A 23697-nucleotide genomic window follows, 5' to 3' on the forward strand; every position below is an offset into this window, starting at 1 on the left:
TCGCATTCGAAGATTATATGGGCGGCCCCGTTGCATAACCTACAAATGGGGCCATCGTTGAATATGCTAATATTGTGAAGATGTTTTCGCAGATACCAGTGATCGGTAAATAGTCCTATCAATCCTCTGAGTTTAGCCTCTTTAACTATAGCAGTGCTCGTTTTGGTTGTTTTTGTATTTTACTGTGTCCAGCACCGCTAGAGTTTATCCGCTTCTCCTTTTTTGGATCCATTCTGGGATGGATAATGCTGTGATTGTTTTTGTTATCGCAAGAATAGGTTCAGGGCATATGGTATTACAGATCCTTCTCTTTCCACGGTTTGCTTTTTCGTTTCCTATCCCTTGCGTCCTGCTACCCAAGATATCAGGTTGTTGTTTCCTCACGTTTTGTAAATTTTGAATGCGTTCATTGGTTAATTTTGATGTAATTTATTTACATGCTTTAATAGCTGCTTAGCTATCCGATCTTATGAGGATGCCAATGAAATCCCTTTTTAAAAGTCACACAAAAACTGAGGTGTACTTCCCTAATTAGTTGAATTTTTCATATTTTCGGCTTGTACAGAAAACGCCTGATATATCCTCCTTTATAGTCTCTTGAGACCGTATAGAACGTTGTAAAGCATGTTTCCGAGATCATGTAGACAGTCTCCATGTCTAAGAATGGGTGTATGATTTTATTAATATCTTTATTTAAACTAAAAACCTTAATTAATTGTAATTAATTATTATTGTGTGCCCAAAGTCCTCGCTTTTCCTTGCATAAATATTTCCGCTGGAAGTAGGTTTAGCAGAGTTTATAGTGCAGTTGACGGTATTTTTTCATGGCTTATGTGATACCTAAGTTTGTCAGTTTTTTATGCTGCCTAATGTTTCGGTAGCTTGTTTTTGCTTAGCTTTCCTCCATCAGATTAGTGAGTCATAGTTAATTTTGGGCCTTATTACTGACATAGCTAGTGAACCATTTTCGGTTTTAGTCCCCTAGATCTGTATTTCTTCTTGTGGTCATTACTCACATTTTACTTTTTGTTAATGCAAGCTGAAGGGGGTTAGAGGTAATTTCTTTTCAGAGGTTATCTCTTGGTATATAACCTCGTTTTTTAACTACAGCATTTCATTATAGAAGCATAGGCCTTGTATTTTTATGATGCTCTTCATGGCAAATGCGTTTAGTGTAGTTAGGTTGTTGATCGGTTTCCTTTAATCAAAGTTGTTCACTTTTCATGTTTAGGTTTCACATTGGTTTTCTTATTGCTAAAGTACGTTTCGGGTGGGGTTGCCTTTGGTAAAAGTCGGTCGTACATAGGGTTTCCATTGGTAAATATGAAATTGTAGACGTTTATCCTTTCGTCAAAGTAGGTTTCACATTTGTTTTTCTATTGCCATAGTGTGTTTCAGATGGATTTCTTTTCAGTCAAAGTTTGTTTCTCGTGAGTTTCCATTTTGTCAAAGTAGGTTTCACATTGGTTTTCTTATTGTCCAGGTAGGTTATACACGGATTTCTTTCAGTGCAAGTAAGAATTACATTGGCTTTACCTTCATCTAAGTAGGTTTCCCTTGAGTTTCTCGAAATCGAAATAGGTGTTACTGATTTTACGTCGTGGGACTTTATTTATTTGGCAGAGAAGAGGGAGAACTTTAATTTAGAAGCTTTTCAAACGAGAAGGCCGTTTTTTATTATTGTTTAACTTGTGCTTTGGATTTCACCCTGGAAAGGGAGGTTCTGACGATAATATCCGAAAGAAATTAGACATCCTGGGGCGAGAAGGGGGCAAACGACTCTCGGATGATGAAATTCTTTTCTAGGGGTGAGCCAAGGGTTCAAAAGTACTTTCTCATGTTCAAGAAAGAATTTGTTGGAATGAAAATTATAAATGGTCTGTTTATTAATACAACTTTTCATCCAAAAAGTTTCTTGTTGGTGGAATCCGTCCAACACGACATCCAATCCGACTGCAAACATCCTTAGCTCAGGACACTTTTCCAGTGAGCTAGAGCAAAAAGTCAAAAGCTTTTCCACCGCAGGGAGGCGAATCTCACTTTATTGCCGTCTGACTTTTATCGGAAGAAGGGCAAATGGAGCGGAAATTTCCGTGGGTCAGAGGTGAAGAATGAACTACCTGAAACTTCGCCCCAATTTATGTCCACTTGGTCGAGTTGGCACGAGGCCTGGCTACGTCGACTTTTTTCATCCTGGTCTTACTCAGTGTCCCCTTTTACAATTAATTGCCCCGGCTCCTGATAATATTCGATACCCTCCTTGTTCGAGGGGTTTGGAGCCGTGGTCTGCCCTATATCGATCCCAATTAGCATTGCGGAGGCAATGCCTTTGATCGGTCGGAATTTAATCGGAAGAAATTCCTCTCAACGGTCATAAGATCTACAAACGCTGAACGAAAATTGTAAAAACCTAGTGGATTTAAAGGAAATTAATAGAATATAATGCTACAAAGAAATACAAACAACATACAATTATAAAACAACTCAAACATAAAACAATAAACCTTAGCAGTTAACAAACAGCCGTTCAAACAGGTTTTATGTTTTGAGATTTACTTTGGTTAACGTAAGTTTTAGTTGGGGCTTAATCGTCATCGAAGTCGTCGGTTTTTAACAGGGTTTTTTCTGTAAGTCAAAGAAAGTTTTGGCTTGGGTTTTCCCTTTGCCAAAGTACGTTTTAGTTGTCTTACTTTCGTCAAAGTAGTAGGTTTTAACATGTATTTTGCTATAAGTCAAAGAAGGTTTAAACTTAAACTTCTTGGGTTCTCCCTTTATCAAAGAAAAGACAGACAAACCCGGCGACAGTTAGGATTATTAAAATCTCCGACGACATATAATGTAATTGTTATGTTGAGAATTGTTCACATCTTCTTCTTTTTCATATCCTCAAAATGTCAATGTCATTTTATTTCTTTGTGGCATCCAAGAACCTCAGGTCGGAGTGTGCTACCTTTTAGCCTGGTTAACAATATTCCATTGTGTCACAAGAAGTTTTATGTTTTTGTATCGAACTATCGAGGCCTAATAGCATTCCGTTAAACTGCCATGTTAACGATAAAAATCGTCTAGTTATTTTTTTCCTCCTAATTATCTTTGGTGAAAATCCAATTAAACCACATACAAAGCATGAGTTATTAATTATAATATTAAAAATTATCAATTATAAACCAACTCACCCGAGATCGAACGTCACCGTCGGGATTGGCCAGAGGTTGCCGTGTCCGCTGCATATCAACCTGCAAAGGTCGAGCGAGTCGTAGCGGACCCTGTCGGACGGGTTCATACTCGCCTGAATGCATTTGCCCTGGCTGCATATGAACCTGAAAAAAAAACCGCTAGGTCATTAAATGAAACAATGAACGTTATTATTATACTTTTTCTTTCAATTGTGAGATTTCACTTTGTAAATTATTAACAGGCAATTGTTATTCAAATTGCTTTCACCGGCGTATTCAATTGACTCGTCGAAAGTTCAATTTTCAAAAGGTGGAGAAAAGAAAAAAATATTCCCACCAATTAAGTGGCGGTCATTTATTTTTAAAGATTAGAAATATATCTAGGATGCTTTCTCTGTTGGAGGGTGACTATCATTAATTAAAAACAATAAATATACATATTCAACAGGAGAGCTTGATGAATGATTGTTTTTATCTTAAAATCCACTCCATTCCACAAGCGTATACAACCAAACATTATTTCAAAATTTATACATAAATAAAAGTTAAACTGTACATGGGTTTTCCTTTCGTCAAAGTAAGTCGTACTTGGGTTTTACTTACGTTGAAGTAAGTCGTACTTGGGTTTTCCTTTCGTCAAAGTAAGTCGTACTGGGGTTTTACTTGTGTTGAAGTTAGGCTGTACATGGGTTTTCCTTTCGTCAAAGTAAGTCGTACTTGGGTTTCACTTACGTTGAAGTAAGTCGTACTTGGGTTTTAGTTATGTTGAAGTTAGGTTATACATGAGTTTTCCTTTCGTCAAATAAGTCGTACTTGGGTTTCACTTACGTTGAAGTAAGTCTTACTTGGGTTTTAGTTATGTTGAAGTTAGGTTGTACATGGGTTTTCCTTTCGTCAAAGTAAGTCGTACTTAGGTTTTACTTACATTGAAAGTAAGTCGAAAAGTCTACTTAAACGACAAGTGACGTATCTATAACCTAACTTTGACGAAAGAAAACCCATCTAAATATACATATAAAAGAAATCTTCCTGACCCAACATTGAAGGTGGCGAAATGCTGAAACACGAATGATCGGTAATGACAAATAACAACTAAAATGACTTACTTATTCATTACGTTGTCATTCTTTCCTTGGGCAACGGAAAGAACGAAAAGCGAAACCAGAGCTGATAGTTCTCTCATGTTTTCCTAGAAGAAAAGAAAAACCAAAGAATTACTTATATATATTCAATAATTAATGTGCTACGTTAATACAGTCGTTAAATTTTAACCGTTGGACAGTCTGGTCTGCCCGCCCTCGCTGTATGATTTTCTTCCGATTCTTTATAAATAAGCACGTGAACCGTGTTCACGGTCCGCGGAGTAACATCTTTTTATCAATCCATTAAGCGTGAATTGAAGATTAAAGCAGGAGCACTGGCGGACCAGTTTTTCTCGCTTGTTCGTTCAATGATCGTATGATCGCTGCTATGATTTGTTGAAAAAAATGTGCTCGATAGTTATCGGGGCCGTGACCCCGGCATCTGAATCGACGATCCTTTTCCTCCTTCGCGCACGATAATCTCGTTGATTTTCAATCCTGTCGAGCCCTAAACGCATTAAGCCGTCGTTATACTTGAGGGGGTGGCTTTTCACCAGAGCTTTCAGCCCTCAAATTGAGTTTCGGGGCCTATATCATCCCTTTGAGACAATACTCCAAGGCAACTACCTAAAAAATTTCAACAGATCTTTTATAATCGTGAAAAACAATTTCTCATTTTCACTCTTTAACAATAGGCATGAAAAATAGGACGTATAAGAAAGTAAACGTGTCCTGCGGGGGTCTTTTATCTGAAATTGGACTAGGAAAAGGGGCGTGAAAACGCGCAGAAAGACCGTTTGTATAATCCCGGCCGTTTCCTTATCCGTACGCTTTTAAAACATCCTGGCCGTAATTCGTTATGTGGGCGATATCCGCCCACAGGATCTTCCAGGTTGGCTTTATCCCGCGTTGTGACCGGCTTGGTTTTCCTCGGAACGGTAAAAATGTCGAGAGAATATCCATTCGCCAATACGCCTTAATGAGTCCTCACTGGGGGGAAATAATTACCCTCGTAAAAAAAGGACTAAATGGATTCCCGATACGGAAGTCGATCATGGTTGTAATCAAGATGTATGTTGTGAAGAAGATGTGCGATTTCGACAAGTATGGATCGGAAAATCAATAAGTCTCAGATACTTTTGAGCTTGGTCCTCCTATTCCATCTATTTCTCTTTCCCATTTTAATCGGTTCTTTTTAAAAAGAGAAAAATATGGTTCAAAACTTTATTAATTATTAACAATTATACATTGTTTTTGATCGATAAAGTTTTTTTTTTTTCAATCGAAAATCTGCATTGGAGTTAGTTTATCGAAAAGTAGGCTTCACACAGGTTTTACTACCATAAAAATACATTTTCTTTGAATTATTCATTATAACACTATGCTGTACGTAAGATCTACGTAAACGTTCACTATACTTGGGTGTACTATCTTAAACAAGTTTGTGCTTGTGATATGTTTGTTCGTAAAAGTAGATTATATGTGCGTTCTTTAACATAAAGGAATTTGTGCTTGAGAACATATTCATAAAAGTATATTTTATATAGGTTTTCTTATCGTAAAAGTATGTTTTTCATGGGTTTTCCTAACGTCAAAGTATGTTTAATATGGTCTTTTTTTAACGTCAAAGTATATTTTACATGGGTTTTCTTATCGTCAAAGTATGTTTTTGATGGCTTTTCTTATCGCCAAAGTGTATTTTACATTGGTTTTTTTTATCGTCAAAGTTTATTTGTACGTGGATTTCCTTAACGTCAAGGTGTATTTTACATGGGCTTTCTTAAAGTCAAAGTATATTCTACATGGGTTTTCTTATCGTCAATATATGTTTTTCCGGGGTTTTTCTAACGTCAAAGTCTATTTTACATGTTTTTTTTAACGTCAAAGTATATTTGTAATGGGTTTTCTTAACGCCAAAGTATATTTTTCATGGCTTTTCTTATCGTCAAAGTATATTTGCGAATGGGTTTTTTTAACTTCAAAGTATATTTTATGTTGGTTTTCTTATCGTAAAAGTATGTTTTTCATGGCTTTTCTTATCGTCNTATATATATATGTATTGTAAAATATACCTATGTAAAATATACTTTGACGATAAGAAAAGCCATGAAAAACATACTTTGACGATAAGAAAAGCCATGAAAAACATACTTTGACGATAAGAAAAGCCATGAAAAACATACTTTTACGATAAGAAAACCCACATAATATATACTTTGACGTATGTAAAATATACTTTGTAAAATATATGTATATGTATGTATATATGTAAAATATATGTATTGTAAAATATACCTATGTAAAATATACTTTGACGATAAGAAAAGCCATGAAAAACATACTTTTACGATAAGAAAACCCACATAAAATATACTTTGACGTATGTAAAATATACTTTGTAAAATATATGTATATGTATGTATATATGTAAAATATATATATTGTAAAATATATGTATTGTAAAATATACTTATGTAAAATATACTTTGACGATAAGAAAAGCCATGAAAAACATACTTTGACGTTAAAAAAGCCCATATTAAATATACTTTGACGTTAGGAAAACCCATGAAAAACATACTTTTACGATAAGAAAACCCATATAAAATATACTTTGACGTTAAGAAAACCCAAGTGCAAATATACTTTGACGATAAGAAAGGCCATGAAAAATATACTTTGACGTTAACAAAACCCATGTACATTAATTGTTCAACTTCGACAGAATTTCTTTTGCTTTGATAGTAACGGGTTTTCTTAACGTCTTAAGTATATTTTACGTGGGTTTTTATAACTCCAAAGTATATTTTATGTGGGTTCTCTTATCGTCAAAGTATATTTTTCATGGCTTTTCTTATCGTCAAAGTATATTTTTTGCACATGGGTTTTTTTATCTTCAAAGTATATTTTATGCGGGTTTTCGTATCGTCAAAGTATGTTTTTCATGGGTTTTTTAACGTCAAACAATATTTTACATGAGTTAACTTTCGTTAAAGGTGATAAATGCTTTGTTTTCTATTTCTTCTTGATTGGTTGAACATGGGTTTAGCCTTCGTCAAAGTAGGTTAAATTAAAGTTGTCAAAATGAGAAAAGTAGGCTTTATTCCCTTCTTCTAAATAGGTGTTACATTGGTTTTCTCGTTCGAAAGCGGTTTGTACGTAGGTTTTCTTTTGGTTAAATTAGGTTATCCGACAAAGCATGATTTACTTGAATTTTCATTTCGCCAAAATACGTACGTGGATTGATTCTTTCTTTCACGTAGATTTTTAGAGTTTTTTTCGTCCACAAAGTACTTTGTACATATACCGGTCCTTTTAATATTTTATAATTTGTACATGCATTCTCCTTTTGTCAAGGTAAATCATTCAGACTTTTCTCCATGGTCAACGTCGATTTACACGCCGTGAAGGCACAATGCTGTTATGTGTTTTAAAGCTTTAAATTTCGACGGAATTTAATACTAGAGCTGATATATTAAACACTATCCAATTTACAACCTACTCTTCTGTTAATAAGTTTGTGGAGAATCCGTTTAATTAAATTTGTCATTTATGGAAGTTTTAGTTTCGAACTCATTCCTTTGGATGTAATAGTTTCTTGTGGGATTTTCCAGGTCTTTTCCCATCGGTCTTGACACTTCCTCGGCCAAAGGAAAAGCCTTTTTTTGACAGGTCAGGGTGTAAACAGGGTGTTCCCGTTTATCCCATATTCTCACCCCTGGCTCATATTGGACGGATGGGTCTCGCTAACTTTCCACCCTATATTGCCCCCCCCCTCATGTTCTATCTCCATAAATTTGAAAAAGATCATCCAATATCTTTGGAGAAAGGCTAAGAGACAACTACTACAAATTTGTTTTTTTCACTTAAATAGGATTCAACATCATCAGCAGCCGCGTCAGCACTCTAGACCTGGTTGAATTTCAAGGAACAACACTCCCAGTCGATTCCGCGTGCCCTTACCGTGGGAAAAATGTTCAAAATCCACATCGAACGAGAAGCCAGGACGGTCAGGCTAAAAAGTCCCAGAAATCCGCAGGTTGAAAACAGACAAAAAACGAGGACAAGAGACAACAATGTAATTCTGTAGTCAGGGGAACATGAATAGACATACTTACATTCTGAATAAGGAAACTAATGCAAAACCTACTTTGACAACAGGAAAACCTGTACGTACAACCGAACTCATATAAGGAAAACCCTATCCACGTACAACCTAACTTCAACTATAGTAAAACCCGTGTATAACTTAGATTGCCGAAAGAAAGCCCACGTACAACTTAACTTCAACTGAAGTAAACTCGTGTACGACTTTGACGAAAGGAAAACCTATGTAAGACCTAGTTTAACTAAAGAAAATCCATGTACAACCTAACTTCAACTTGAAGTAAAATTATAAGACGAAAGGAAACGCACTTACAACCTAATTTTACGAAAGGAAAACCCATGTAGACCCTATTCTGACGGAAGGGAAACAGATGAAACATATTTTTGGCAATAAGAAAACCAGTGTACTGGTTACCTACTTTACGAAAAGGAAACTCGTCTAAAAACCACTTAGACAAAAGGAAACCATCTACAACCTATTGAGACGAAAGAAAAACAATGAAAAACCTTTAAAACTTATTTCAAAGGAAGGAAATATGTATAAACTAACTTGCTGATAAAAAAAAAACCTTTATACAAACATCTTGGACGAGTTTTGATTTGTCTTAGCCTTATAGAGATATACATTTTGTACTATTTGACGATATTTTACATTATCGGGTTCTTCAAAGGTTTGTCGAAAATAATATCTCATGTGGAACCTAGATTGACGGAATCCAATGCTTCTGGTCCGCTCGTTTTCGCTTATTCCACTCAACTGTCCCGCATCTTACCTGCCCAAGGTGTGTTCCTGGGTTTTACGACTTTTTCAACTAGGGATTCGGGGTTTTGGGCCGTCTTGAATCCCAATTGTTCGCCAGGCCGGGTGAAAGATCGCGTTTCTCTCTTTTTTTTTTGTTGGCACGGTGCGCGTGGGAAAGCCTGGCTTATTGTCGGCCGGCGGTTCCCACGTTTACCGGATCGTCAGGACGCCGCGACGCGGCGAAACGGGGCGGATCCACGTGATTATCGCCGTGGTGATTAACTACTTGACTGTCATCGCGATCTCGTTACGCACCCAGGACAGCGTCGCCTCGTTAATTTATTTTCGAACCGACTCGAGATACCGTTAGAAAAACAAAGAATTGGCAATAAATCAATGATGTGCATCTTCCAAGAAACCTACTCGCTGAAAAACAAAATCAGCGACATTAAGCGGATCCAAGGACATGATATAACGTTAATATAAAATTCACAAGAATCTAGATACCCCTAACGTTAAAATGATTTTTTGTTATTCTGCGTAATGTAAATTTGCGTTTTTTTTTTTTTTCAAACTCTAGACATATAACACTAAACCATCAGCATTCTTAAGCAACCGTAAGCAATCCCATGTATCATATATATATACTTATTTATTACCAGCCCTTATCATTCCTAAAAAGACAAGCTTAATATTAGAAAAAAAAGCGAGATTAAACGGAGTCAAGTGTCGAATTTAATGAATTGAGCTATATTGTCCTTCTCTCTGTTTCACAAAGGTTTTTTCGTCAAAATAAATTGTACATGGGTTATCCTTTCGTGAAAGCAGGTCGTAATGGGTTTTCGTTTCCTCAAAGTAGGTTGTACATGGGTTTTCCTTTTGTCAAAGCAGGTCACTAGAATTTCATTTTCGTCAAAATAGGTCCCATGGGATTTCCTATCGTCCAAATAGGTAGTCAAATCAAGTAGCACAGGAGTTTTCCTTTCGTCAACATAGGTCCTACATTGGTTCTTCTTTCGCTAACATAGGTTTTTAGATAGGATTTTCTTTTCGTGAAAGCAGGTTGTAATGGGTTTTCCTTTAGTCCAAGCAGGTCACATGAATTTCATTTTGTCAAAATAGTTCCCATGGGTTTTCCTATCGTCCAAACAGGTAGTCAAATCAAGTAGCACAGGAGTTTTCCATTCGTCAACATAGGTCCAACATTGGTTTTTCTTTCGTTAAAGAAGGTTTTTTGGTAGGATTTTTCTTTCTTGAAAACGGTTCGTAATGGGTTTTCCTTTCCTCAAAGTACGTTGGACATGGATTTTCCTTTTGTCAAAGCAGGTCACATGAATTTAATTTTCGTCACAATAGGTGGCATGAGTTTACCTTTCATCAAAATAGGTCGTATAAGAGTTTTCGTATCGTCCAAATAGGTAGTCAAATTAAGTACCGCAGGAGTTTTCCTTTCTTCAACATAGGTCCGACATTGGTTTTTCTTTCGTTGAAGAATGTTTTTAGGTAGGATTTTCCTTTCGTGAAAGCAGGTCTTAAGGGGTTTTCCTTTAGTCAAAGCAGGTCACATGAATTTAATTTTCGTCAAAATAGGTCCCATGGGTTTTCTTATCGTCCAAATAAGTAGTCAAATTAAGTAGCATAGGAGTTTTCCTTTCGTTCAACATAGGTCCTACATTGTTTTTTTCCCGTTAAATTAGGTTTTTAGGTAAGATTTTCCTTCCGTTAATTCTGGTCGTAGTGGAGTTTCCTTTCTTCAAAGTAGATTATACATGGGTATACCTTTCGTCATTGTAGATTACTCATATGTTTTTCTTTCGTCACAGCAGGTCTTTCATGGTTTTTACTTTCGCCAAAGTAGGTTGTCCATGGTTTTCCTTTCGTAAAATAGGCCGTACATTGGATTTTCTTTCGTCAAAGAAAATCGTACATGGGTTTTACTTTACTTTTTTTTGTTGGATATGGATGAGAATCTGGATTATAAAAACTTCGTTGGAAAAGCTTACGAAAGTTTTTATAATCCAGGTTGTACATGGGTTTTCCTTTAGGCAAGGTAGGTCGAACATGGGTTTTCGTTTCGTCAAACAAGGTATACATGAGTATTGTTTTTTCAAAATCGGTTTACCTTTCGTAAAAGTATGTTATTTGAAAAAGATTTTTCTTTCGTCGAAGAACGTTGTAACGATTAACGTCAGAACCCCAAATCCTTTGCGCTTAATTAAAAGTGTCATAAAACGTAGGAATGCACCTCGTTCTGGTAAAAATCGGGACTTTATCCATGGAATAGCTGGGACAACCGGCGGATCGGAACCCATACAAGCGGTATGCTTTAAATTTGTATTCCCTGACTGATTAATTTTGTCTTATATCTTCTTCATGACTAATTCCATGTTCCTGGTGGGGAAAACGATTGCCAAAACAACAGCGGTGCAAAATGATTCAATCAATATCGTCAAATAAGCAATGCCTAAAATAAATAAATTAATTAAAAAAATATATAAAAAAAAAAATAAAGAAAAAGATACGTCCTCCGTCCAATCAATTTTATTGTCACCATCCATCATTTCACTCGATAAACATTGATTTGTTTATTTCTCAATTTGTTGGATTAGATAACGGAGGAATAACACCTCTCAAGAGTTAATTTCGGGTAATTTGTTGCGCAACGCACAAGTGTTCCAAACAAGGAATTGTCATCGTGATAGTTTTTTTAAAATGATAATAACGATAACCATTACCAGATCATACTAGTTCGTTCGGTATATTTCCTAAAAATTAAAACGATAAACTAAAATGTCTAATTGTTATATTTCAAGGAATGACAATTGCAAAAACAAAGACGTACCAAATGTTACAAAGATGGCGGGCTGGCGTACCTGGCCGAGTCCGAAAGAGCGAGAATATGCGGACCAGTCTCAATTTAACAACCGATGATCTAACTTTAGAGAATTTTTGTACACAAAAGGACAGGTTGCGGTTGTTTGCATACCGTGTACAAATTTATTTACACGATTTATAACCTGGGCTGTTAAAGCTATTATTATGGGAATGGTTAAAAAAAAGTGATACAAATCATTTGAGTTATGCAGCTTTGACATGAAAGGTTACAGTCCTCGGAAAGTCAGGCATAAAGCAAAACTGTACCCTCGAATAAAATATGCAAAAATGTAAGGGTGGAAGTGGTGGTTAGATAGTCCAATAAAGCATGTTCCAAGCAGGTTCGAATGGAAATGTATATCAGTGATATCTGATCATACAGTTAGTCCCTGTTTCTAAGAATGGGTGTCGTAGGGGGCGTCGGTGGCTGCAACGGTTTTGACTCGGCGCTCAACACTGTAAGGTAAAGGTCCCGGGTTCGAATCCAGCGGCCCTCCATTCGAACCCGACGTACTTACAAATGAGCTTTTTTTCAAAAACACCGGCACCCTAAGGATTTATATGACCTCTGCTTTTACGAACCCTCGTAAAAAAAAAAAAAGAAGAAGAAGAATGGGTGTCTGATTTTATTAGTTATGATTGAGTGGCTGAAGTGTTTAGTTCCTATTCACTTTAGTTGTTTCTAGAGCCTAAATGAGCTTAGATAGAATAGATAGTCTCAGCTCCTACTAATACTCGGTTGGTTTATACAATATAGCTGTTGAGGTGATTTATAACTGTATTTTTAAATAATAAGTTGAACACCAAAAAGGTCTGATGAGGGGCTGGCAGGATAGGGAAAGGATAGGTACACTGAGAGGCAAATAAAGTGGCTACCCTTAATATTTTTAATTATTTCTTAGATAATCCTCAATTGATTATCTTACGACAATATTTGGTCAGTTTAAAGAATTAGAGGTAAATAAACAGAGATAAAATCTCCGCTTGTGTTTATAAGTGGATTTTGTACATAAATCTTTGAATAGTCAATCTCTTCTTTGTTGGCTTTTCTGTAAAGCTTCTTTCTTCTTCTCCGGTGTTTTTTTTTTTTTTTAAGTTTCAATTTTGTCTGGGCGATGTTTTTAAGTGATACGGATTCGGCTAGAATCATAACATTGTTGGAAGATGGAAGAAGTCAAGCATATGCGGCCAGGGTGGTTGAGATTCACAGAAAAACTGTCCGAGGTTAGATGATAGTTTTATTGTTTCGAAAATACTCCGTAATCGACATTCTACCGATGTTGAGATCAAGTTCTAGACTTCAACAAGTTAAAATAGTTAATGCCAGTTTAAGGCGACTTCCAGAGGGTGGATTACGTGCGAGAAGTCTACTTGGCATTAACTTATGCCACAGAATAGCTCGGTTAAATTCCGCAAGAAATCATATCAATTGGTCTTAGCAAAATTGGATTAAAATTTTTATGGGAATTTTCATTTTAGTACGGTCGGGTGTTGTGATAAAATGCCTAGAATACGTAGAAAATTATTGCATGTCAATGATGGGCTTAATGTGGTTTGAAATGCCAGATGCATTAATGGAAGTTTTCAAGTATTTAAATATTATCTTTATAATCACTAATCGCTCGAAACCGATTTTCGTTATATGTGGATGAAGCGGTATAAAATTTTTCATTTTTTGCATCGTTCGACCTTTATTCGGATCGTCTTCAGGGCCTGGGGGTCGAAACGTCGGCAAAAAAAATGAAAAAGGTGTTTTTCTAAACTACCTCATTCTTGGCCGGTCCCCACTTCAACAAATTATCAAACAACAGGTCACTAAGAAACACCCATTTGTTATTTAAGTACATTTGTACAATTTATTTTGCCTAAGCTGGAACTTTGAAAAAGCCAATTTGTTCAAAAAATAGCAGTGGAAATCGCCATTAAAGACTCTCTTTTTAAAAGTCACGCCATAGTATTACACATAACAACCTCGACGGGAACAAATTAAAACGGATAACCCGGTTTGCTTAAGTATGCCGCATCGGGGGAACGAGCACGATCGGTATGAATATGGTGGCTGCTTGTTGGAATTTCTCCATCCTGGATTCATCCTATCGGACCGATGAAGCCTGGGTGCGCATTGTAACCGACTTCTCGTTCCACCCCACGATTGATGTTATTAACTCATCCGTTTATCTCCAATGGGGTTGAGAAAATGCAATTAACATAAAAAGCGAGAATAGGCCGACCAAGGTAGTTGAAAGTACAATTGGTACGACGTAAAAAAATTCTAGTTTAGTTTTAACATACTCTTCCCACGGTTCATTGTACCTTACCACATATGACAACTGATAACAAACACAAAGAAAACACAATGTAACAATAACTATATCACTAATTAAATATAAATATAAACATAAAAAACGTAAAAATATAAAATATAACAAATATAAATGGATATAAACAGAATAAAATATATCCACAGTAACTTAAATCTATATAACAATAGGTTAAATAAAGAAAGCTAGACATAAAATATGTTAATTTTGGACACTAAAAAGAAATACATTCAAAATGGAACTTAATGTTTTATTTTGTAATTTTATCATTGAATCATTGAAAGAATCAATAGTCAATGGAGTTTCCTGTCCCTGAACTCTATTGTAATTCTGAACTAGAAAAACACAAAAATAAATAATAGCCCTGAGGTCCTTTACAGAAACGTACTAAAGTACCCGGAAAATTTTAAAAAACTTATAGAAAAATACATTTTTAGTTGAGGTAAAGAATGTATTGATTCAAAATTCGATATATACCTAACAAACAAGAATTTATATATCAACAAAAGCATATAAAATGATGCTGTTGTCATAGGGAATGGTTAAACTAATCCATCAGTCAATCTGTCTACTTATTATTCAATTTTTTTTAAATCCTAGGATAAGAAAATAATACAGAAAATTGTATTAAATGAGATTAGATATAGCTTCTCCCCTTAAATTAATCTTTTTTACTTTAACTAAGCATCTATTTAAGTCCTTTCTTTAAATGATTAAAAAAAAACTTAGGGATGGTATGAAATATAAGCATGTAAAGTAAACGTCGTGCGTATTTGCGATTTTTGCTTCCGAAGCTTTATTTATTTTTGTAATTTTATCATTGAGAGAATCAATAGTCAGTGGAGTTTCCTGTCCCTGAAATCTATTGTAATACCGACGTAAAAAAAAAAATAATAATAATAATAGCCCAGAGGTCTTTTCACAGAATCGTACTAAAGTACCCAGAAAATTTAAAAAAAACTTAAAAAAAAATACATTTTTAGTCGAGGTGAGGTAAGAAAATATTGATTCAAAATCCAATATACACCTAATAAACAAGGATTTATAGATATAAACAAACATGATGCTGTTCAAAATGTAAATTGTCATAAGGAATGGCTAAACTAATCCATCTATCAATCAATCTAAGTACTATTCAAATTGTTAAAACCTAGGATAAGAAAATAATAGACAAAATAGTATTAAATGAGATTTAGTTTTGTTTTAGATTTAGTTATGTTACGTTTAGCTTCTACCCTTAAATTAATATTTTTTACTTTAAATTAAGCATTATTCAGAAATCGAGAGATGCGGTCTGGTTACTAGATTTCTGAATAATTATCGATTAACGGTCACTAATCACCACACATTTAAATTAAGCCTTTCTTTAAATCATTAAAAAAACTTAGGAGTAGTATGAAATATAAGCATGTAAAGTAAAAGTTCTGTATATTTGGGTTTTTATTTATTTTTGTAATTTTATCACTGAAAGAATCAATAGTCAATGGGTCGTTGTCCCTGAACTTTATTGTAATACCGACGTAAAAAAAAAACCTGAGGTCTTTTCTCAGAAACTTACCTAAATTTAAAAAAACTTGAGAAAAATAAATTTTTAGTTGAGATAAGAAAATATTGATTCAAAATCCAATATATACTTAATAAACAAGGATTTATCGATATGAACAAAAGCATGTAAAATGATGCTGTTAAAAATGTAAATTGTCATAAGGAATGGTTAAACTAATCCATCAATCTGTCAATTATTCGATTTTTTTAAATCCTAGGATAAGAAAATAATACAGAAAATTGTATTAAATGAGATAGATATAGCTTCTCCTCTTAAATTAATCTTTTTTTACTTTAAATAAGCCTCTATTTAAGTTCTTTCTTTAAATGATAAAAAAAAACTTAGGGATGGTATGAAATGTGAAATGAAGCGTGTAAAGTCCAGTTTATTTGCGATTTTTGCTTCCGAAGTTTTATTTATTTTTGTAATTTTATCATTGAGAGAATCAATAGTCAGTGGAGTTTCCTGTCCCTGAAATCTATTGTAATACCGTCGTAGAAAAAAAATAAATAATAGCCCAGCGGTCTTTTCACAGAATCGTACTAAAGTACCCAGAAAATTAAAAAAAAAAAAACAAAAAAAAAACAGAAAAAAATACATTTTTAGTTGAGGTAAGAAAATATTGATTCAAAATCCAATATATACCTAATAAACAAGGATTTATAGATATAAACAAAAGCATGTAAAATGATGCTGTTAAAAATGTAAATTGTCATAATGAATGGTTAAACTAATCTATCTATCAATCAATTAATCTACTTACCATTAGATTTTTTTTTAAATCCCAGGATAAGAAAATATGGACAATTGTATTAAATGAGATTAGATATAGTTTCTCCCCTTAAATTCATTTTTTTTCTTTAAATTAAGCCTTTCTTTAAATCATTAAAAAACTTGGGGATGGTATGAAATATAAGTATGTAAAGTAAAAGTCTGTATTTTTTGGTTTTTATATATTTTTGTAATTTTATCACTGAAAGAATCCTGAAAGAATCAATAGTCAATGGTTCGTTGTCCCTGAACTTTATTGTAATACCGACGTAAAAAAAAACCCTGAGGTCTTTCCCAGAAACCTACCTAAAGTACCCGGATAATTAAAAAAAAAAAAAAAACGAGAAAAATCAATTTTTAGTTGAGGTAAGAAAATATTGATGCAAAATCCAATATACACCTAATAAACAAGGATTTATAGATATAAACAAAAGCATGTAAAATGATACTGTTAAAAGTCTATCTAGCTACGTAGCATTCGAATTTTTTAAATCCTAGGATAAGAAAATGAGATTAGATATAGCGTTTTATCCTTAAATTAATCCTTTTTAACTTAGAATTTTTCTTTAAATCAAAACATTTAGGGATTGTATGAAATGTAAGCATGTAAAGTAATGGTCCTGTATATTTGCGATTTTAGCTTCCGAACATATTGGTAAGCCTTGTATTCATGCGGGAAGTTGAAAAACGTTTTGCCCTTCAAAATCGAAATTTCCACTCGCCGTTTTGCATTTTAGACCTTTCTGAACAAATTTTGCTTCCGTGTCTGTCTGTCTGTTAGTTTGTGGTCGATTCATCTGAAACAGGCAAAAATCCGAAACCGCGAGACCAATTTTTATGAAATTTTCTGAATGAAATTGTGCGGGTTCGTTTCCATACCTATTAATAGGTATGGATATAATATATACCTATTACATATATTAATGCGCATGTACAAAAGGTGTAAAATTATTGGGCTCTTACAAGACCATATCAAAATTAATAGCAATTAATAAAAAAAATTAAATATAAAAATAGAAGATTCCTTTTTTTTTATTGTGAATTTTTAATAAAATATAAAATGGGTTTTTATCGTGAAAATGCATTACAATTAAAATTACAAGTATAATACAATTGAATATAAAAACAAACGATTCTTCTATTAATTCTAAATTTTTGAATGTATAAGATAATTAAATAAGCCATATTTACTTAGCGGTCATAATTGACCATATTAATTATTATAAAATAATATGGCTGTAAAATAAATTTTTTTATAACTTTTAATTTTAATTGTAATTGATTCTCGTAGGGTCCTTTAAGAGACAAATTATTTTAGATTTTATAGAAAAATCGCCAAAATACAAGAATTCGATTTTACATGTTTACATTTCATACCACCACCTATGTTTTTGTAATGATTTAGAGAAAGGATTAATTTTCAATTAAAAAATGGTTAATTTCCAATTAAAAAGGGTTTGACACATTGACGGAACAAAGCTATACATAAAAAATTACAAAAACGAAAAGACGATATCAGTAAATTAGGCCAAAAATGGTTTTAAAAAAATTCGGATTAGATTTAAGCCATCTTTAAAATCTTTAGATATGAATTTTACAGGAAAAAAAAACATTTTTGGGCTGGGTAATTTTTTTTTCTCGCCTGGTGTTCCATTTAAAAATTTATAACTCCTCTGGATTTTATCCAAAATCAGCGTTATGGCAACCGTTGGAAAGTTTGATTGCCCTACTTTCAGGCTATGTGAACAACGTTTTATTGTCAATTTGAGTGAAAAAAATGAGAATGAATTAACAAAAACGTCTTATACGTTCAATTTGGAATACCCAGTTCAAATTTATTTAAGGGGAATAGGTTTGTGCCACTACGTGTAGGTTCGAATGCTCTAAACCCTCTCGAAAAATTCCTACGGATCGTTGTAATCGTTTATTTCATGATGTATTTATGATTTTCGAAAAAAAAATTGTAGGCAAGTGGAAGTTTAAAATATGTCAATATTTACGATAGCCTATGACAAGCTGGCAAAAACAATTTTGACATATTGACTTGGCAATGTAGTTAAGTTGAAGAAGATCGGAAAGTAGTCACTGATTGATTAACTGATCTTCAACTTGATTGATTAGGTTGATCTAAATATAATTAATTAGCTATGTAAGGTTAAAAAAAATTTAGACGCCAAAAAAACCCTAAACATAAATCTTTGAAAAAATAATTTTTTTTTTCAAATTTTCGCTTTCCAAATCCCTCCCGATTTTCTCGAAAATCACAACAATGATGATGAAACTACCGTTCTAATCTATAAGAAACTTTACAGCTTTTTAGAAGACTGTAAAATTACACCTGATGGCAGAAACTTGGCCTATGTGAATAAATTAAAACCGGAAATATACAATTAATCAATTCAAGAGTTTTAATTATTTCATACTAAGTTTTCAATAAATCATTTTTCTAGCTTGAAAGTAGAACAATCCAGCTTTCCAGTGGTTGCATTAACTTGGATAAAATCCAGAGGAGTTATACATTTTAGGTGGAATAACAACGCCTGCGTAAAAAGCCAATTCAGTCCAAATTTTTTCTATTTTTTGGTTTGCTATAAAAATTCGTATTTATGGGCTTTGACGGGTGTTTAAAACGAATCCGATTTTTTATTTCACAAATGTTTTTTCTATTTTTTTTAATATTTAATTTCATTTAATACAATCCTGCATATTATTTTTTAGTCCTAGATAAAAATAAATAAATCGAATGATATATAATAAAATATATGACCAACAAAAGCAGGAAAACATATTTAAAAAAATTGTTTAGTTCTTAACAGTGCTTTTTTGCCCTATATGGGCAGATATGCAATATTTTTCGACTTAGTATCACCTAAAAATGTTTCATTAAAATTTGTTATCCCATGTCCATCACAGTTTTGTACTTCCATATTGTTTTATATTATGTTAGGAGTAATTACGATCCCAACAAAAACCTAACCCTAACCTTGAAAAAAGGGAGATCCAGGCCCCTCCAAAAAATTATCCTATCAATGTAATACCTACACTGTGGCCAAGTCCATTGTTTTTTTTTAATCCATAGCTCAAAAGAAAAGAAAAGTTCCATGCTCCCGCATAAATAAGTCGGCCTTTCAAAGTAGTGGTATCCACATTGTGTCCAACCTCATTTCACTTATAATTTTTATCGCTTAACCCTTGCAAGTTGCAAAATAAAGATTAAAACATCATTGCTCATTAAGAAACTGGTCAAATGTTAAGCAATTAAAATAAAAGAACAGTGTTGCTGTGTAGATATCATTACATCAGCAGGCTAATTTTCTGGAGGGGTCTGAAACTTGGCCCTTTTTTACACCATACATTTTTTCGCTTCAGCATATGGTGGACGTCGTGTAGGAGGGATACCTTTTCATTTTGATTTTGAGACAACCCCCATCCAGCCACTCCTAAATTGATTTTGAGAAAATTGCAATTTCAAATTTTTACCTATTTGACAATATAAGACATACCTTTGTACCAAATTTCGTTTTTTTTTGGAAAATTGCAATTTTCAGATTCTTGCCTTTTTTCCAATGTAAGTCCTACTTTTGTACCAAATTTCTTGTTCCTGCCTATAAGGGAAGTGCCTTCTAATTTTTGTCCTGAGACTACGCCTTTTCTGCCCCCAAACCTGCACTAGTTTTGAGAAAATTGTCATTTTCAGATTTTTTCCTTTGCTTACTACTATAAAACAAAACTATTTTAACCGAATTTCATGTTTCTAGCTATTCGGAAAGTATCTTATAATTTTGATAATCAGTGACTCAATAACAAACCTGCAAATTTTGAAATTACCCATTTTCAAAAGTGCCCAAATTTTCCTATTTCAAAATGTTCTGATTAGCTCAAGCTTAATTTATGTTTCAAATTTCAAAAGCCCATATTAAGGGGAAGCAGAGATATGAGCTTTTTTTTGATGATGTACAAAAAGAAAAGTTCAATCGCATATTTTCGGCATCCAAAAAAGTTAGTAATAAAGTGCACGGCCTGTATTGGGTGTATGCATGTCTTTTCGCTTTTCGGGAAAAAAGTCGCTCAAAATATAAATGTATTTTATTTTTAATAGAATAATTTCCTTCGTTTTTATAACATACTGCCAACGTACAACGCATCCTGCGTTCTGGTATCAGAAATATCCTTTAAAAAAGTCTGATGACCTGTACAAGCAGAAATCTGCAAATGCGATTGTCAGAGCCTATTAGTTAAAAAATTGCCATTTAATTGGCCGTCTAGGGAACGGAACAAGTAAAAATCTGAAGGGTCGAGGTCTGGAGAGTATTTTGGGTGGGGCAACTGTAGCCAGCATAAATCGGCGATTTTACTCTGATTGAGTGTAACAGCCTTGTTGGACCTGAATTTCTCATGGTGAAACAAGACGTTCCATTCCACCAGGGTTGGACGTTTTTCCTTCTCCCCAAAACGCTCTAGCACTATACTCCTGGACACTATACTCTGCCAGACTGTAACTGTGTCCTATATCCCACCAAACAGAAATAGGACCTTACGTGGGAGCAATCTTGCTCTTGACGTCGATGGCGGAGGTTCATTCTTTGTGCAGAGTCCATCGGCTTATAAAGGATCCACTTCTCGTCCCCAGTGGCCAAATAGGAATTAAACCCTTCCGATTTGTTCAGGTACGATGCTATACGATCTTCCTTGTTCTTGAGGAATTCATGGTTAACCCATGAATCGAGTTTCACAAGGTAACACAGCGATCCTCTTTCTATTGCGCGATGTACCTGAAATCTCTCAGATAGCTCTGCTATAGTTAATTTGTTGTCATCATGCATTACCACTTATGTCATCGCTTTTAGGTGTCTTTCATTAGGTATTCAAGAGGCTGGTCTTTCATTAATCTCTCTCCGTTATGAAAACGTCGAAACCATGTTGAACACGTTCAGTTATCACCGTAAATTCATCATAAATTTCCAGAGGCATCCGCCACCCTATATCCGAGATGGAACTCGTATAGCAAGGAATACCTCAAATGAATTTTATCTGCTTCTGTATCGTGCACGACGGATTTATTCTAGGCTGACTTTTGGGATCACCCCTTTCTTTCTCTTTCTCTTTTGCCACCCTAGAGCTAACGGGACTGGAAGGCAGGGATGAAAGTTGGAATTTGAAAAAAAAAACTTATGCACACAGCCAACAAATAGGACTTCTTTGGGACCCATATTGCCAGAACATTATATGTATTTCCATTAAAAAATCTTATAATCTTTTTTAATTTTTTTTTTACAATACTTTCGTTAATGAAAAAGTTAATGTTATTGGCTTATTAAAAATCTAAACTTGTCACTCTCTTATGTAAAGGAATAAATGTTTTTTGAAAAGTGCCTTCGGTAAAACATTGATTAAATACTTTCAATTAATTAATCTTTATATAGGGTATTGGTTGAAATGAAAAAGCTAGTGTCACGAGCGGGATTCGAACCCACTACCGTCGGCTCAATACGGCCCTGCTGTACCACTTGTGCTATCGTGACTTCGATCCACTCGGACACCAACTTCCCATCTCAACCTAAATTTCGAATTTTCCCTCCTTTTTGCCATTTTTCAATTTGAAATGACAATCCTTTTTGACATTTGAAAAATGGCAAAAAGGAAGGCAAAGTTGAAAGGTAAGTTGAGATAGGTAGTTGGTGTCCGAGTGGATCGAAGTCATTATAAGTCAAGTGGTAGAGTAGCGACGTATTTAGCCGAAGGTCGCGGGTTCGAATCCCGCTCGTGACACTAGCTTTTTCATTCCAATCAATATCTTACATAAAGATTAATTAATTGAAAGAAGTTATTTAGTCAATTGGACAATATAATATAATTTGGTTAATTAGACAATATAATGGATTGATTAAAAACGTTGCTTAAAAGAATCTGTTCTCCTTCTGATCATTCTGAAACGGCATTGGGTCAATTGTTGGGTCTTCACTCCCTGGTTTGTCTAAGTACTCAAAGGCGTCGTTTCGGCATCGCGCCATCTTCAGTGAGGAACTGTCAATCCCTTACATTATTGATCGGTTATATCGTTTACAAATAAGCTCACAGTAGTTAATAAGTGAACGATGGTTACTGATGGTTGAGGATGGTTAGTTATTAATGTACCAAGATAAAAAAAAAATTGGCGATGGTTACAACTAGTTCTGAGTAGTTTTAAGGTGATATGAATGCTTATCGTTTTTGATGCTAAAGTTAATATTGTTATGCAACGTAAGATCAAGATGGAGATGGACCTCGAAACGTCTCAAGAGGTGTTTGGGGAAATCCCAAGTGGAATTTTCGCTTCTTTAATAATTGATATATAAAAAAAGGAAGATTATGCCTGTTTTTTAGACCTGCTGAAGGCCAGTTAAGAAAAACAAATTCAAAATTCAGTCGTGTTCAAGTTTTTTCATACTTGACTCACCTTATCGGAGAATATGATCCGGGATCATAAATCGCCAGGATTTTTTCAGCACGTGATAGTTATGTCTTAGTTCGTCTTAGTTATATGTACTTAGGCCTAGTCTTTAAACATGATTGTTCTCTATGTTGAACAAAGGGCCGATGGGTTCGCTGTTTTTTCTTTTTTTTTCTTTTTCTTTTTGACTTCGACCCATTGATGACACGGGTCGTCCAAGCGGTTCCAAAAACCCAAAAACGGCACTTCATTTTAATATAAAACAGTGGCGTCTGGCTACATTATCAAACTTTTCCCATTAAATTAAGGCAAGTGGTTATTGGTAATTTATGGATGATTAAGTGTGCTAGGTTAGAAGATACATGTTTTAGAAGCTAATTTTTATCCAATATAATTAATATTAAGCCTTCAATACTATATACATATTAAAAATCAGACATAAGTTTAAGTTCCTCCATCAAGTTTTTTCAGGACTTGAAAATATAATTAATAATTTGCAAGAGTATATTTACAATGTATAAGTATAATGATATGGATTAAGTTTACAGTGGGTGAGATCAAACATGATCAGTCCATTGCATAACAGAAATAAAAAATTGAAAGTTATGAATGATTTGTCTTTGTATTTTTGACAATAAATAATAAATT

General features: G+C 34.1%; 1 protein-coding gene and 1 long non-coding RNA gene across 3 annotated transcripts in view; one reads left to right on the forward strand and one right to left on the reverse strand.

Moving 5' to 3' along the window:
- LOC106663188 overlaps positions 1 to 23697 on the forward strand; it is a 48650-nt gene that overhangs the window by 18116 nt on the left and 6837 nt on the right. The window contains exon 1 of one of the 2 annotated variants that reach the window (XR_002910885.1): positions 13090 to 13205. The exons of the other annotated variant lie outside the window; for it this stretch is intronic. This is a non-coding gene — a long non-coding RNA (uncharacterized LOC106663188). Of the gene's footprint in view, positions 1 to 13089; positions 13206 to 23697 lie in introns of those variants that run through there. 2 annotated transcript variants of the gene reach the window in all.
- Positions 1 to 23697, reverse strand: part of LOC106663186 (chitooligosaccharidolytic beta-N-acetylglucosaminidase) — a 36605-nt gene that overhangs the window by 12706 nt on the left and 202 nt on the right. Inside the window, exons 2-3 of the mRNA XM_014387837.2 lie at positions 4283 to 4365; positions 3177 to 3320 (exon numbers count right to left, since the gene is read on the reverse strand). Coding sequence (XP_014243323.1) covers positions 3177 to 3320; positions 4283 to 4359 — 221 coding nt within the window. The 5' untranslated portion in view covers positions 4360 to 4365. The remainder of the gene's footprint in view (positions 1 to 3176; positions 3321 to 4282; positions 4366 to 23697) is intronic.

The sequence above is a fragment of the Cimex lectularius genome, unplaced genomic scaffold, assembly GCF_000648675.2.
Source record: "Cimex lectularius strain Harlan isolate CLEC.00 unplaced genomic scaffold, Clec_2.1 scaffold330, whole genome shotgun sequence".
NCBI lineage: Eukaryota > Metazoa > Arthropoda > Insecta > Hemiptera > Cimicidae > Cimex > Cimex lectularius.